General features: G+C 53.8%; 6 protein-coding genes across 6 annotated transcripts; 3 read left to right on the top strand and 3 right to left on the bottom strand.

Annotated features, from left to right (window-relative positions):
- Window positions 1–641: 641 nt before the first annotated feature.
- V2A60_008528 (uncharacterized protein) lies at window positions 642–1,325 on the bottom strand (the record flags this gene model as incomplete). Its single annotated transcript, XM_083259801.1, has 1 exon — window positions 642–1,325. One exon carries the CDS (start codon window positions 1,323–1,325, stop codon window positions 642–644), a length of 684 nt encoding a protein of 227 aa, XP_083115927.1.
- A 2,388-nt stretch (window positions 1,326–3,713) lies between these two features.
- On the top strand, window positions 3,714–4,133 carry V2A60_008527 (uncharacterized protein; the record flags this gene model as incomplete). Its single annotated transcript, XM_083259800.1, has 2 exons — window positions 3,714–3,848; window positions 3,963–4,133. 2 exons carry the CDS (start codon window positions 3,714–3,716, stop codon window positions 4,131–4,133), a joined length of 306 nt encoding a protein of 101 aa, XP_083115926.1.
- A 783-nt stretch (window positions 4,134–4,916) lies between these two features.
- On the bottom strand, window positions 4,917–6,374 carry V2A60_008526 (transcription factor domain-containing protein; the record flags this gene model as incomplete). Its single annotated transcript, XM_083259799.1, has 1 exon — window positions 4,917–6,374. One exon carries the CDS (start codon window positions 6,372–6,374, stop codon window positions 4,917–4,919), a length of 1,458 nt encoding a protein of 485 aa, XP_083115925.1.
- Window positions 6,375–6,878: 504 nt separating this feature from the next.
- On the top strand, window positions 6,879–8,728 carry V2A60_008525 (general substrate transporter; the record flags this gene model as incomplete). The annotated part of the gene is made up of 4 exons (XM_083259798.1): window positions 6,879–6,973; window positions 7,031–8,012; window positions 8,102–8,246; window positions 8,301–8,728. The coding sequence occupies 4 exons, from the start codon at window positions 6,879–6,881 to the stop codon at window positions 8,726–8,728; spliced, it is 1,650 nt and encodes a 549-aa protein (XP_083115924.1).
- Window positions 8,729–9,055: 327 nt separating this feature from the next.
- On the top strand, window positions 9,056–10,723 carry V2A60_008524 (Zn(II)2Cys6 transcription factor domain-containing protein; the record flags this gene model as incomplete). Its single annotated transcript, XM_083259797.1, has 4 exons — window positions 9,056–9,137; window positions 9,196–9,299; window positions 9,361–9,922; window positions 9,981–10,723. The coding sequence occupies 4 exons, from the start codon at window positions 9,056–9,058 to the stop codon at window positions 10,721–10,723; spliced, it is 1,491 nt and encodes a 496-aa protein (XP_083115923.1).
- Window positions 10,724–10,800: 77 nt separating this feature from the next.
- Window positions 10,801–11,961, bottom strand: V2A60_008523 (alkene reductase; the record flags this gene model as incomplete). Its single annotated transcript, XM_083259796.1, has 1 exon — window positions 10,801–11,961. The coding sequence occupies one exon, from the start codon at window positions 11,959–11,961 to the stop codon at window positions 10,801–10,803; it is 1,161 nt and encodes a 386-aa protein (XP_083115922.1).
- Between the last annotated feature and the right edge of the window lie 2,011 nt (window positions 11,962–13,972).

The raw sequence follows: 13,972 nt of genomic DNA, 5'->3' as shown, positions 1-13,972 counted from the left end.
CAACAGGTAGTATAGCCCTGGACACCAACCAACGTCTCACGCAGAGCTCATTTTGCTCAAGTCCTGCCGGCGAAGAGGCCAGGTTTTCAGGTAAATGAGAATGAAAAGCTTTCTTCATCACAAGATTCGAAAGAACGCAACATATTGATACTTACCAGGCTCTACAGTAAAGTTCACCGATAGCGCATCATCGAGTGAGTCCAACCAGCTCGGTCATGGCCAGGGTAAGTTATGACAATGGGTGACAGAAAGTAACAATAGGGAGAGGATCATTTGTAGAAATATGCTGTTTTAGGTAGTAAACTAATGAACATTCACATCGGACAGAAGAAGCTTACATCGTATGATATTTCATAATTTGTAGTCTGAAAAAAGTCTTTAGCAGCTTATCATTTTATCTCGTGGATTCTTAATGATATACGAATGCAATTCTTCTTAGGCGGCTGAGTTTGTAGACGACAAGGTGCGTGAAAGAGAGCTATACACACAGCGACTGAGCAAGGCGTACTGTGATGTGGGCATTACAGAGTGAATGTGCGCCGTATCTTTGGAAGGGGAATGATGATCAGCGTGGAATAGTTCAATTCTAAGACGGCAGTATCTATGCTAAGCGAGTGCTCGTTTCTCAATGGGATGGGCCATTACTGGCAGCTCCCAATCGGAGGGCAAGTACCGGAAGAAGCCTCATTCACGTCGGGTCCAGGCTGTGGGAACTCGAGATCGCAGCTCTCGGCTGTGCTGCAACCGTCGTTCACATTGGCGGCAAACATGGCTGGGCGACTCGAGAAGGGGTCGGACGGGTCGCGCCTCGAGTTGCTGCTCGTTCCCGGAGCAATGGTGACGTGAGCGCAGTTCATGTACATTTCCCGATTTCCAACCTTGTTGAACCATGACCACGCGAACAGGACATTGTCGCCCGCGGGTGTGTCGTTTGGCAGCGTAAAGTGCCAGTCGGACGTCAGAGGGCAGCCGCCAATGTACGAGTGGATGGCCGTCCATGTTGCGCCGCGATCGTAGGAGAGCGATGCCTGGCAGCTGCCGCCGCTGTGGGTAGCCGCGCCGACAATGGTCATGTTGTACGCCTGGCCCGGCTGCCAGGTAACGACGGAGCCGCCCTGCGGCGTGCCTAGGAGAGACTGGTAGCCCTTGCACGGGAAGTTGTCGCCGCTGGCGTCGAGAGGGCTCGTCATGCTGTAGTCGACGTCGGTGGTGTAAGGGTTGTATTGCGAGCGGAACGGTGGTGGCCAGCTCATCTGCATGTGAGCGTGGCTGATGGTAGCAAGGCCCAGGGCTACGCCAGAAACTGAAAGGATGGAGGTCTTCATTCTGCTTTGGGAGGACTTTCGATTGATAGTACTTGAGATGTGATTTAGATAGAGTGCTGCGAGTGAAGTTGACCTATGTCTGGAGTTTACGGCCCTTAAATACATGTTCTCGATATATTGATTCCAAAGGTAGTGATGCTGCTGTATACTATTACAGCCAAAGTCGAGTTCTTCTGGTCCCCTCACCCAATGATCTGCAGATGGTTTGGACCAGTTAGCAGGACAGGCTGTGAATGGCACAAGCCTAAATAGGCAGCTGTCAAAGTAACGTGCCGCTGTTACAGGGGGGCCTCACTCCGCAGGTAAGTAGATGCTTACCGTTACCCCGGCCGGTGATCGGCAATACCAGGTCACAACCGGCAGTACGGCAAATTTTAATTAACTATAAATTAAAACATGACCTCGATTGCGGATTCTTGGACAATGGAACGAAACATTCACTGTAGCGCTTGCCTCGGATCCGTCGCAGCACCGCACAAAGGCGAAAGCAGATACTGTAGTTGAATGCAACGTAAGCGCTTGCTACTTCATCAACGTTGACAATGGCTGTTTGCAGGGACCGAGTCGCGTTTTTGTCCATTTTGAATCATTTGCGTACCACTTCTTTTTGGACATGCTGCATGGCTTTTGGTTCAATACTGATTTGAAGGAAGCATGTGCTCACTAAAACAGCCTCGTTGTGCAAAAGATGTCTGGCTGAAAGCATTCATTACATGGTTCCTCGTCTTCATAATCACGTAACAATGCGATTCCCCGCCGTCGTTGTAGCGATGGCCCTCAAATATTTGTTTTGATTATAAGCTCAACGGAGCGCAACGCCCTGCCTCGGATGCCGGGCAGTGCTGCAATCTCCATATCTAATACTAGCCTATTCAATACTGTTTGGCAGCCTTCACCCATAATTAAAGGCGAAAAGGCGATAGGATAAATAAGTCTCCAAGTCAAACAGAGCAGCTAGAAACCACAGGAATATCACCATATGTGTTTTTTTAAATACGTTTCGCCAAGGGCTTTACCCTGCGCTCTGTAAATACCAAGGCCAGTTCAGGTTGTCTAGTTTATGAACCATATATTCCTACTTGCGACTAGTGCACAACACTTGATGTCAAATGGTTTCAAGTCTTTTCTTTTCTCAACTGCGCCTTTGGTTTCATCCAAATGTAGCAGATGTTGGCATCAAATTCACAATCATTTGTACGTATGCCTGCGGATGATATCCTTGACGACCCGAAGACGAGCAATAAAAGATATCTTCAGCAACACGGCAAAGTTTGTTAACTAATGAAGCGACTGCGGAGCTCCAATCCCCTTCTTGTACCTTTCGCCGGTGGAGTATAAAGAACTGGCCATCTTGAACTCCAGCAAAATCCTCGTTATTTGCAGAAATTTCAGCTCGCTCGTCACAATACGTAACAATTAGTTATCCAACTTCCATCAGCGACGGCATTACCATACGAGCTTAGTAGATTGGCAATTATCACTCACCACAACTTCTCTCATCGCACGGGGATGCCTGCTACAAGGTGAGATCCAATCGAGAAGCGCAGTCGCCTACGGGGCTTTGATCCGCCACCGGGGCATACAAATCCCGTAGTTACCGCGATGAGTTCTGTACAAGATTATCGGTAGTGGAGTCCAAACGCTAACTACTGGTATCACTGTTGATCCAAGACGCGACCTTTCACTTCGAAAGACCATTGATTGGAATCATGGTCAGAAATGGCATATAGTTCAGGAAACGAGTAGTTCTACACCTGAGAAGTAGATCTCACCAGAGATATATGAATGCAGTGCATACAACTTTGGCTGCGACGAGATTCAGGTTATGTCTAGCGAGTTGGTGGCTCGGCGTCGTCAAAGTGTAGAGGGTATGGCAATAAAACTGACATAGTGTCCTGAACATCGTACCAGACGATTCTTAGGGCTGCAGCTAATTCAAGCGCATAAGGATACGTTTTGGTCAAAAATAAATAATATTGCGAGGGTTGTGAGTCTTCTGATGGCGTTGGCTGAAAGCTAGCGCGGGCCAGTCGCATCGAAGCGCATGATCCGTCCCTCCGATTGAGTCCCCAGGGAGGGGCTGCTCTTCAGCTCGATATGTTTAGGACCATAGTTATTGGTGAACAACGTTCGTCGATCGGCGCAATGACGCCATGTCCAACAAGTTTCAGCTCGCGACAGACTTGCCAGAATGTACACTACATAACCTTAAAACAACTTTTAGCGTGTCATGACGTACACCTTTTTAGGATATAAAGAGTTGAGCATCCCTCTTTCTGTAGTCTCACCGAACAGGCTTTTCTTTTTTTTGGCCTATATTCTACTTTATCTACCTTGCACACCGCAGAACGATAGCATTTGCTGTATCTTTACGATACCGCACCTACAATGGACGGCATCCTGAAAAAAGTCGGCGGAAGCCTAAACAACAAAGACGGCCAGTCGAATGGGCTGATGGACACCGTCAATAACGCTGCGGGCGGCGGGCCCAAATCCGAGGAGCAAGAGGATGGGCTAGACAAGGTGCGTAGGGCTCCTCTGCACGACATGGTTGGAGTCTTGGCCTCTTTTGTGGATGATTGATTTCAGAGGTGTTGTTCATTTTGTGCTGTTGAACTCATGCTCACATCTTGTCAGGCCGTCGATTTTGTGCAGGAAAAATTCTTGGGCCAGGGCCAACAGAGCAACGAAACAGCGGCAGAGCAAGCCAAGGACGAGGCCATTTCCGATTACATTCGAGACAAGTATAAAGATACAACTGGAAGTGATTTTCCAATCAAGGATAAGGAGAAGAAGTATGGTTTGTAGTGTGGCGTCCATCACTTGCTGCTGGGGGCTCGAGATGGATGGTAAGCAAAGATCTACGCTGTTATAGCCACTCTTCGATAAATATATACGAGATTTAACCACAATATATGGAAATGTTGATCTCTGGAGTCAAAGAGACTCATCTTTCTGCCAAGGGTAGCATCGGAGCTTGATACATGGTGACTTTGTTGGAGAAGATTGTGGGCAGATTGCAGCCTGAGTGTCTTGCAATTTACTGTTCCATTTCTGGTGGCGACTTGAGAGAATGAATGCCTTTTCGAAGAAAATTATTCTTCCACGCTCGTCTCTGCCGTGACCATTTATAGTATAGTGGAGGAGGAAAGCTGCGCAAGGTTGAGCTGGTGCAATCCTCGGTATAAGATAGTTTCGGCCGAGTCGATCAAGTCACCCTGGATAGCGTCCCGACTAGACGGCCGCTGCAACGGCTAGAGGGGGCGATAGGTCCGATATGTTCCGTCCGCATGGCAGCTAGAATTAATGCGCATGCAGTTGTAAGCCATAGAGAAAGCAGCATTGCTGTTATGCTACAGAAACGGAGCCCGAGGACCTATGAAGATCTCGATGGGCTATGGCGCCTACTTCAGCGCGCTTTGGTCAAAGAATATTCCTTCGTGCCGTTGCTGACCAGGTCGGCAGCGTACTGGAGATATGGCCCCTGAGCATGGTGCAGTTTTCCGAACGACAATCTTTCGTGGGCCGAAGACTGAAATTTCACGTCACTTCTTACTATCAATCCATGACTCGTACGCGCACTCATAAAGATTAGCCCATCGCCGCCGAGATTTCCCCCGGCACATATCCCCAGACAATTTCCAGGTCGCGCAACCGCCACAGCGCTCCCCACCCGGTGGTCTCCTCGATAATCTTGAACAGCCTGCCGACGGCCATGTGCTCCTCGGTGTGCGTCAGCAGCCTGCCGGCCAGGTACAGCGGCTGGATGGCGTTGATGAGGCTGGCGCGGTGCGGGTTCGTCAGGGAGATGCCGCACACGCGCCGCGCGTGCCACACGGCCGAGTCCTCGGGCGATCCGGCCACCACGGACGCGCACCGCGGTCGCATGTCCAGCATGATGAGGCAGGTGGCGTGGTAGACCTGGTTCGAGGAAATCGCCGGCCAGTGCGCGAAGAGGATGGTGGGGAATGGCTGGCCGCTGTCCTCTGACACGAGGGTCGGCAGCGAAACGGCCGGCCTCGACTCGAACCAGAACTGGAGATGCTCCCACAGCGACGTCCACTGCGCCGTAAACGGTCTCGCGTCCTGCCGGTCGGGCTCCTGCAGCTCGGTCGCTCGCGTGCTCCTGTACAGCAGGTCGCAGGCTTTGGCGCAGAGATAGACGGCCCAGTTGGCGTGCATGTCGCTGTTCCCCAGGCTGCGCTGGTAAAACGCGTCGCGCACGAAAACGTCGGCTTCCGCGTTCGTGCCGAGGTGGCCGGGAGCCGCCTGCGGCGGCGGCGGCGGTGGCGGCGGCGGCGTCCAGCTTCGCAGCGCAAGCACGGTGCTCTCGGCACCGGCAGAGATGATGGCGCCGCAGACCTCCATCCGCGCGTAGCACCAAAAGACGGCCTGCAGGACGCCGCCGGAGAATCCGTTGACCTGAAAGAGGTCGAACAGGGCCGCGCACCCTTCAATGTGGCGTCTCCAGTTCCTGGGGCTGCCCGACATGAGCTCCATGACGGCCAGGATGCACGCCGTCACCAGCATGTTGGAGTCCTTGGCCTGCATCCCCGGCGCGAGGAGGCGGATGGACTCCTGGTAGAGCTCCAGGCTGTCAAAGTTCTTGTCGGATCCCGCTTTGCGCTCCATCTGTCGCGCGGAAAAGGCGAGCACGGCGTAGAAGAGGGCCGGCGAGCTCTCGGCCACGACCGGGACCCGGACCGCAAAGTGTCGCGCGTGGTCAAACTTGTCGAGGTACGGGGCGCACTCGATGATCCAGTTCTTGAGATAGCGTATCAGCTTGATCTTTGGTATGCCCACCCGCGTAAAGTCAAAGCCCCGTTTCGGCTCCGGCTGTTCGGCGTCCTCCGCATCGTGCTGATCAGGCGCGTCGTCGTCGAGGTTCACGTTTTCGCCCGAAGCACGCGCAAACAGCACTCCACGTAGTTCTTCTTGCAATTCAATAAAGCGTGGATTTTTGGAATACTCGTCAAGAGTGGAGAACGACTCGGGCGACAAGAAGGAACTCTCCTGCGCTGGGCTAGGCCCAACGGCCGGTTCATCCATTGTCGCAGACCGGCAGGCGTTGTTGATTCGGCGTCATTAGTGCGAGTACTGACTTGGCAGCCCCTGATCACAATAAATCATCCGAGCTGGCGCGGAGGTTCATGAGCCGGTACTCGATGAAATATACCTTGGCAATCCGTTGTCGAGTCAGGATGAAAAGTCTGGGCAAAAGCCACTCCACCCATAAAGGGGGGACGTAGGCTACGGACCCCCAATCCAGCCTAGCGGCGCTTAATGTCGACTGGTCTGGGCTTTGCAACTAATATTGCAACTTTTTTCCTTATGGTCATGCGCGGTTCAGGTTTTCTGAGCGGGTTATTTCTGGGGAACAATAAACCTGGGGTGCGGAGGAATCCGGGGGTGCATTCGTGTTTTTGCCAATATGTATATATATATATGTATATATAAGCCGGTGCCTCGACGGTTAGCTGCTAATGGAACCGTCAATGCTACACCAAATCTTCACAACAGCGCCACAGTAGAAGGCTAGTATCGACATTCATCATGGAGTCGGCCCAGAGCGCCTTGACAGGCAAAAAGACCTTGTGGCAATCTATCCGCTCAAATCCAAAGGTCGTTTTCATTGCGCTATTTGCTTCGTAAGTCTTCATTCAGGGCTTGCCACCCAAAGGCTATCCACTGACTCGCCTTGTAAGTCTCGGTGGCTTTGAGTATGGCTACCAGCAAGGTGTCTTGGGCCAGTCGCTCGTCATGACACGCTTCACCTCCAACTTCCCGTCGGTCGTCAACTCGTCCTCCGCGACCGGTTGGTTGACTTCTATCCTTCAGCTCGGAGGTATCCTCGGATCCCTCTCGGCTGGCATCCTCAGCGAGCTCATTTCGAGGAAGCGCACAATGTTCATCGCTTGTCTCTGGGTGATTCTGGGCAGCTATCTCTACATTGGCGCAAAGGCCGGCGCGCCTTCTCTGCTGTACGCTGGCCGATTCTTTACCGGCGTCGGTGTAGGACTCTTCAGCGGTGTTGCGCCTCTGTACAATGCGGAGCTTTCCCTCCCTGAGATGCGCGGCTTTCTCGTCTCATTTTACCAGTTTGCGACCATTCTCGGCATCATGCTCTCCTTCTGGATCGGCTACGCCAGCAACTACATCGGCGGCACCGGCGACTCCCAGTCAGACATGGCATGGAGGCTCCCTTCGATCATTCAGGGAATTCCCGCCGCCGCTCTAGCTATTGGCATCTGGTTCATGCCGTATTCTCCCCGATGGTTGGTCAAGGTGGGACGCGATGAGGAGGCCAAGGCGACGCTGGCATGGATGAGGAAGGTGCCCGTTGATGACAAGTTGATCCAACTAGAGTTCCTCGAGATCAAAGCCGAGTCTGTCTTTGAGAAGAAGGCTTTCGCAAGAGACTTTCCGAAAATGGCGGATGCGAGCAAGCAGAACGCTTTCAAGGAGCAGATTGCCCAATATGTGAACTGCTTTCGAACTCGCGATAATTTCATGAGAATCCTAACCGGTTTCTTGACAATGTTCTGGCAGCAATGGACCGGTATTGACTCGATCATTTATTACGCTACAAACATTTTCCAGAGCCTCGGTTTGACTTCTGGTACCAATGCGTTGTTGGCAACTGGTGTTACTGGCGTGGTGTTCATGGCCAGCACGATCCCAGCGATGGTGGGTTTTCTTTTCTTTTTTTTTGCCTCGCTTCTTTACTGGATTGTGGGATATTGATGGGGTAACACGATTGCTAACGTTGGTTCCAGTTTATAATTGACAGGGTTGGCCGAAAGCCAATGTTAATCGTTGGATCGATAGTCATGGGAATTGCCATGGTCATTGTTGGCATCATTGTGGCCAAGTTTAGGCATGACTGGCCATCACACGCTGCAGCAGGCTGGACCGCTGTCGGTATGTCTTATTTCCTAGCTATGAGCAAGATTTGAATGCTGACCTTTTGCCCAGCACTGATTTGGGTATACATTGCCGGTTTTGGCGCGACCTGGGGTCCGGTGTCCTGGACTCTCGTGTCCGAAATCTTCCCCCTTTCCATCCGAGCCAAGGGCACTTCGATCGGCGCCTTCAGCAACTGGCTCAACAACTTTGCCATTGCCTTTTTCGTGCCGCCCATGCTGGAGGCCTGGGCCTGGGGAACCTACATCTTCTTTGCCGTGTTCCTGGTCGCCGGCATCGCGTGGGTTTGGCTGTGCCTTCCAGAGACCAAGAACGCGAGCCTGGAGGAAATGGACCGTGTGTTCAACAGCCACACTGGCGCAAGGGATGCGCAGCTCTTATTCGAGGCTCAGCAAGAAGTTGGGCTGACGGCTCTGCTTGATAGCCAGGGCGTGGGGCATGACAAGGCCGGGTCTGTTGCCGTGGTTGAGCACGTTTGATCAAAAGGTGCATGTACTTATATAACGTTTGATGTAGCAAGTAGAGCTGTTGAGAGTGAATGATTGCGTTATTCTTTTGACATGCGTTCCCACTTGCAGTCGCTCAACAACAGTAGCTGCTCCACCAACGCCTCTGTTGTCGTGGCTTATTCTGTGGAGTATCGCGACAACTAGTTACTCAGTATATAGGGCCGCAAATTCCCCTCCGCCATAACACTTCTCTCATTAACAGTCACATGTCACATTTACTCTTCATTCACTTCTTCTATCACGACTAAGACGCGACTCTATGTATACCCAATCGCTGCGTATCTGGGAGGCGCCAATATGCCAGTCGCGCGCAACACACCCCTGGAAAAGCGTAGGGTCAAGACGGGCTGTGCAGCGTGCCGCCAGCGACGTCGAAAGTGTACGTGCGGCGGCAGAGCTCGTTTGATTTCACATTTGCTAACAGTCAGTTGATGCAGGCGATGAAAAGAAACCACAGTGCACAAATTGCGAAGCCAGACGAGTCGCGTGCAAATACGCCAACTCCCCAGATCCCCGGTCTGGTACATACGCAGAAATCACTGTAAAGCTGTCTCTTTTCTTCTGGCCATCACCGCAGCGGCTTACCATTGTGCTTTACACAGTTTGTCAACGAAAAGGGGCCTCCGGCCAGTGCGTCGCCAGATCCGGAACCGCGTCGCGCGGAATGCGCGAAAGAGTCTCCTCAGTCTCGCGTTAGCTGGCAGCTGCCCACTTCACAACCGGCGAAATACCATCACGCGGCTCCTGCAACCTGGGAGTCCTACTTCGAGACGGCTCTCCCGGAACCCTTCCAGCGAGAAATCGCCCTGCTGCGCCAGTTTCGATATCGCACGGCGCCGTGGCTGGAGGCTGGCGAGCCGGACAGCAGATTTGCCGTAGCATTGATGCACATGGCCCGGGAGCACGCGCTCATACAGACTCTGATTGTACAACTGGCATCCTCTCATCTTCATCAAACCGCAGACGGCACTCAATTGCGTGAGGTCCGGGCTCAACTCTCAAACGTAGCTCCAGATCTCAGGCTCGTGGCCGATGCCCTCATCAATCTTGCAGAGACGCTTTGCACTGGACCTCGCGGTTGGAAACGGTTCCAATTTCACCTCGGTCCCCTGGGCCGTACCGAGGAGCCGTTAAAAACTCTCGTCCATCAGCAATCTCGCATCGGTATAGTGCCTCATGTCCCCTTCGGTAGCTTCCCATAATGTCTGACTAAGGGGTACAGATTTAGCAGCCTCGATCTTGACTAAAACGCCACCATCGACAGATTCGAATTTCTACTTGGTGCAGCACAATCTCATGTCCAAAGGAGATTCTACGCCATCCGCAGCGTACAACTGGGCCCTCCATCATCTGACGGCATGCCTTCACTTTGTTTTCCAGCCCATCGCCGCTTCGCAAGACACAGTTCGGGCCAGCCCTGGTAGTCCCGACGCATTTGCGAAATCAGTGTCTCCGACGGACTGGCTAAGTCTCTGGCTGGGCACTCAAGCATGGTACGATGCACGTCCGATCGAGATCCTGTCGCTGGTAGACGTGGGCAGCATCGAGATGGGCCGGATCGACCCTACAAACGCCGCGGCATTTCCTATTCACCTCTACTCAAGCGCCCTCGCCGTCCAAGCAGCTACCTTTTACCACATCGCGGCTCTTCTTCTACTACAACATAAGCCGCGACTGCTGAACATTCCCGACCGACGCCAGCATTTGACGTCGACCAACTGGCATGTGAGGGCCATTGCAGGTATCGCCACGTCGAACGAGTTCCTTGAGCAGTGGGATCCTATTGTTATTGCCTCGGTTCTCTACGTCGCAAATAACATCACGCATGCTGCACAACAGCACACCATCCTGGAACTTTTCAGCATCATTACCTCCCAGGCCGGAATCTCGCTCGACGATGAAGCGGTGCAACTGCGTGCCAAATGGGCGGCGGCAAGTCTAGTGGAAAGCCCAGTTTATCGTTGAAGAAAATCGAGAACACCGTTGCCCATTGCGGCCACTGTCACAGTGGAATATTCATCATACATTTATTACTATCTCACCTACGCTTCGGCAAGTCCAGCGCTTATGGCCTCTGGGCTGAAGGGATAGTCATTGTATCCTACCGGGTCCTTTGCGTTGTAAAAGGTATCTCGGTTGTAGGGCGCAAAGGGCAAGTTGTGCTTCAGCCGAAACACCAGGTCCGGGTTCGATATGAACGGCCGGCCAAACGCGATGGCCACCTCGTGGCTCCTGTACGGCCCGTCGAGCGTCTTGGCCGCCGTGTCCTGCTTGTAGTTGCCGGCCACGAAGATGGGCGAAAAGTTGTCCCAGGCGTCAAAGACGAAGTCGAGCGACTGCGGCCGCGCCGTGAACGGCTGCGGGCGGGACGGGTCGTCGGTGCCCGCCGCGTCCAGCTGGGACGGGTCGCCGCGGGGCTCGACGAGGGACAGGTATGCGAGGCGGTGGCCGCGCGCCTTGAGGGCGGCGAGGACGTGGCCCGTCTGCTCCCAGGTGTCGGACGAGCACGAGTCCTGGTGCAGCGCAAAGGGGCTGAGGCGGAGCGCGGTGCGCGCGGCGCCAATCTCGTCGACGACGGCGCCGACGACCTCGAGGAGGAAGCGGCTGCGGTTGGCGACGGAGCCGCCCCAGGCGTCGGCGCGGTTGTTGACGCTGTCGCGCGTGAACTGGTCGACGAGGTAGCCGTGCGCGGCGTGTATCTCGACGCCGTCGCCGCCGGCGTCGACGACGCGGCGGGCCGCCCGCCGGAAGTCGGCCACCTTTTGCCAGATCTCGTCCTCGGTGAGCGGCGCCGGCGCGGCGGGCCGCCCCGCGAGCGGGACGTCGCCGCTGGACGCGTACTTGAACCCGCGGCCCTCAACGTAGGCCGGGTCGGCGCCGCGGCCGAGGTCCCACAGCTGCTGGAAGACGAAGCTGCCGCGCGAGTGGACGGCGGCATAGACGGCGCGCCACCCGGCCACCTGCGCGGGCGTGGTGATGCCGGGCAGCCACGGGCGGCCCTCGGCGGCGCCCGACACGCCCGTGGCCTCGGTGATGACGAGGCTGCCCGGCACGCAGGCGCGGTCGCCGTAGTACCGCGTCATCATGGCCAGCGGCGCGTGGTCGTCGCCGTTGCGGTAGCGCGTCAGCGGCGCCATGACGGCCCGGTGCGACAGCGTCACGTTGCCGACCTTGAGCGGCTCCCAGAGGCGAGAGTTGGACATGGTGGGCGGCGCGGGAAGCGGGTGCGGACCGGTTCTGACGAGAGAGATGTGTGTTGGGAGACCGTCGATTGGGCCACAGAAATGCTTGTACATCTACAATCGATCGAGTTCCGTTGCGGCCGCCCCCCTTGCAACTTATATAAGAAGCACTCGCTGGTGAGCTCTCATCACGATAGGTCTTTTTTTTTGTCTTTTTTTTTCTCTGCCTTTTCGGCCCGTGAGCTTAATAATACAAAGTCACTTCTTTGGATCCAGCTCAACTAGAAGAGAGGGTAAAATTTTTCTTCTAGTGTATGAAAGCATTGGGCGAGCTTACAATTTAAAGTGCCTTTGTCCGCTTCGCAGCGGCTCTGTATCGGGACAGTGGCCCGTTAGCGGCTGCGTCTAAACAATACTACAGCAGATTTCCACCAGTGAAAAGTTCAAGTTGCGTCCTGTAGTGGGAAATGTTTCTGAATGAAAGAAAAAAGCACGCCATTGTAAACTAGTTTCGGGGACCAAGTGGGTGGTGGAGGGGCGCAACGCAATTACGCCTGGTCGGATATTCAGGAACCACGTAGTTGTGTCGCAGCGAAAGTTGGGGAGGTCGGTAAGATTCTGGAATGCCTCCACTGCGAGTAATTTGGGTTTCTGTACTTTTCTTTGCTTTTTCTTTTTTTTTTTTAAAAAAAAAAAGAAAGCTTCCCGTTGCGTTTACTGTATGTGTGACTGCTGTTGGTCGATGTGACGATGCCTCCAGGGTAAGAGACTTTCAGCAAAGCCCCCCCCCCAGACACGGCTGTTCAGAGTCAGCCTCGCGCAGCGATTTTTTCGTCAGCCTTGCTTTCCGCCAGGTCCGTGTAATGCCCACCTTTGAAAAAGAAAATTGGGTAACAAAGACTAGAGGGGTAAGGGGGGGACTCTTTACTAGCTGCCGTGTGCCTTGTCCAGCTCCAGGTCAAGCGTGCCCGCCGCGCACAACTGCCGGATGCTGGCTAGCCTGATCTCCAGCACAACTTCTATATAACTGGGTTAACCCGGAGAAGGGCGGGCGGACCGGGCCCTTGGTCGCTGAAGTCACCGAAAGAGAGAGAGAAACAAAGTATACACTTTTTGCGCCTAATGCCGCCTTGGTCATGATGAAATCCAAAGGCCTCTTTTCTAGACCTAGCTAGACCCGACGGGAGAAGGGTGTCATCGTATGGAAGATGGATGAGTTGAAAGACTCTTTTTTTTTTCCTCTTGCAAATTGCCAAGATTCGAGGAGCAGGGTCTCTACACGGCCAAGGACAAGGTGGGAGGTCATTAGCTCGGGGCCGGCCGGCCGGCCGGCTGGAGCCGTGACCAGACGAGAGCCGCGGCAGCAGTAGTGCTGTCATGCCGATGTAGCTCCGCTTGCTGTCCTCATTCTATTCTTGTTTTTTTTTTTTTCAAGACAGGCCATCTAGAATACTTGGCAGAAGACTAACGGACCTAACAGAGTTTTTGCATGTAAAACACTGGCAAATACCTGGTTACCTCGTAGTTCCATCTAGTCCGCAGGGTGTAACGACATAGAGTCGGCTGGACTCTCTGCGGCGGGGCTCGGCAAGGCCACGTTCTTTTGCGGGCCGCCTTCCCGTAAAGATCTGTATAATGAAGAATACAGATGACGATTTGATGCTCCCGGAGAGACCACCCGCAGTAACTAGTGCATCGCTGTGCTAATCGCCCGTGGCCGTTGGCCAAGCCGGGTGATTTTTTGCTGATCCGGCTGCTTGAACCGGCTGCGCGTTCTTCTTCATTGAAATTTTCAGACGACAAATATGTGAGCACTCGTCGAGGAGGTCCCCGAAACAGGCATGGCACATTGACAGTGGGTGGTCATGGTGGTTCGAGCGGCTTTGCGATCTGCGATGCTGCCGAAAGTCCCACACCACAGCCAATGACAAAGCCTTGCCGGCATCTCGCTTTGCTTGCCCAAGACTGATGCTGCCAGGTGTCAAGGTTGGATGGGGCAATCCCACAAGCCATTTTTTTTGTCTGATTACTA

The sequence above is a fragment of the Cordyceps javanica genome, chromosome 6, assembly GCF_051103115.1.
Source record: "Cordyceps javanica chromosome 6, complete sequence".
Taxonomy (NCBI): Eukaryota; Fungi; Ascomycota; class Sordariomycetes; order Hypocreales; family Cordycipitaceae; genus Cordyceps; species Cordyceps javanica.
The sequence above is the reverse complement of the archived record's forward strand: the minus strand, read 5'-3'. Positions and strand labels throughout refer to the sequence as shown.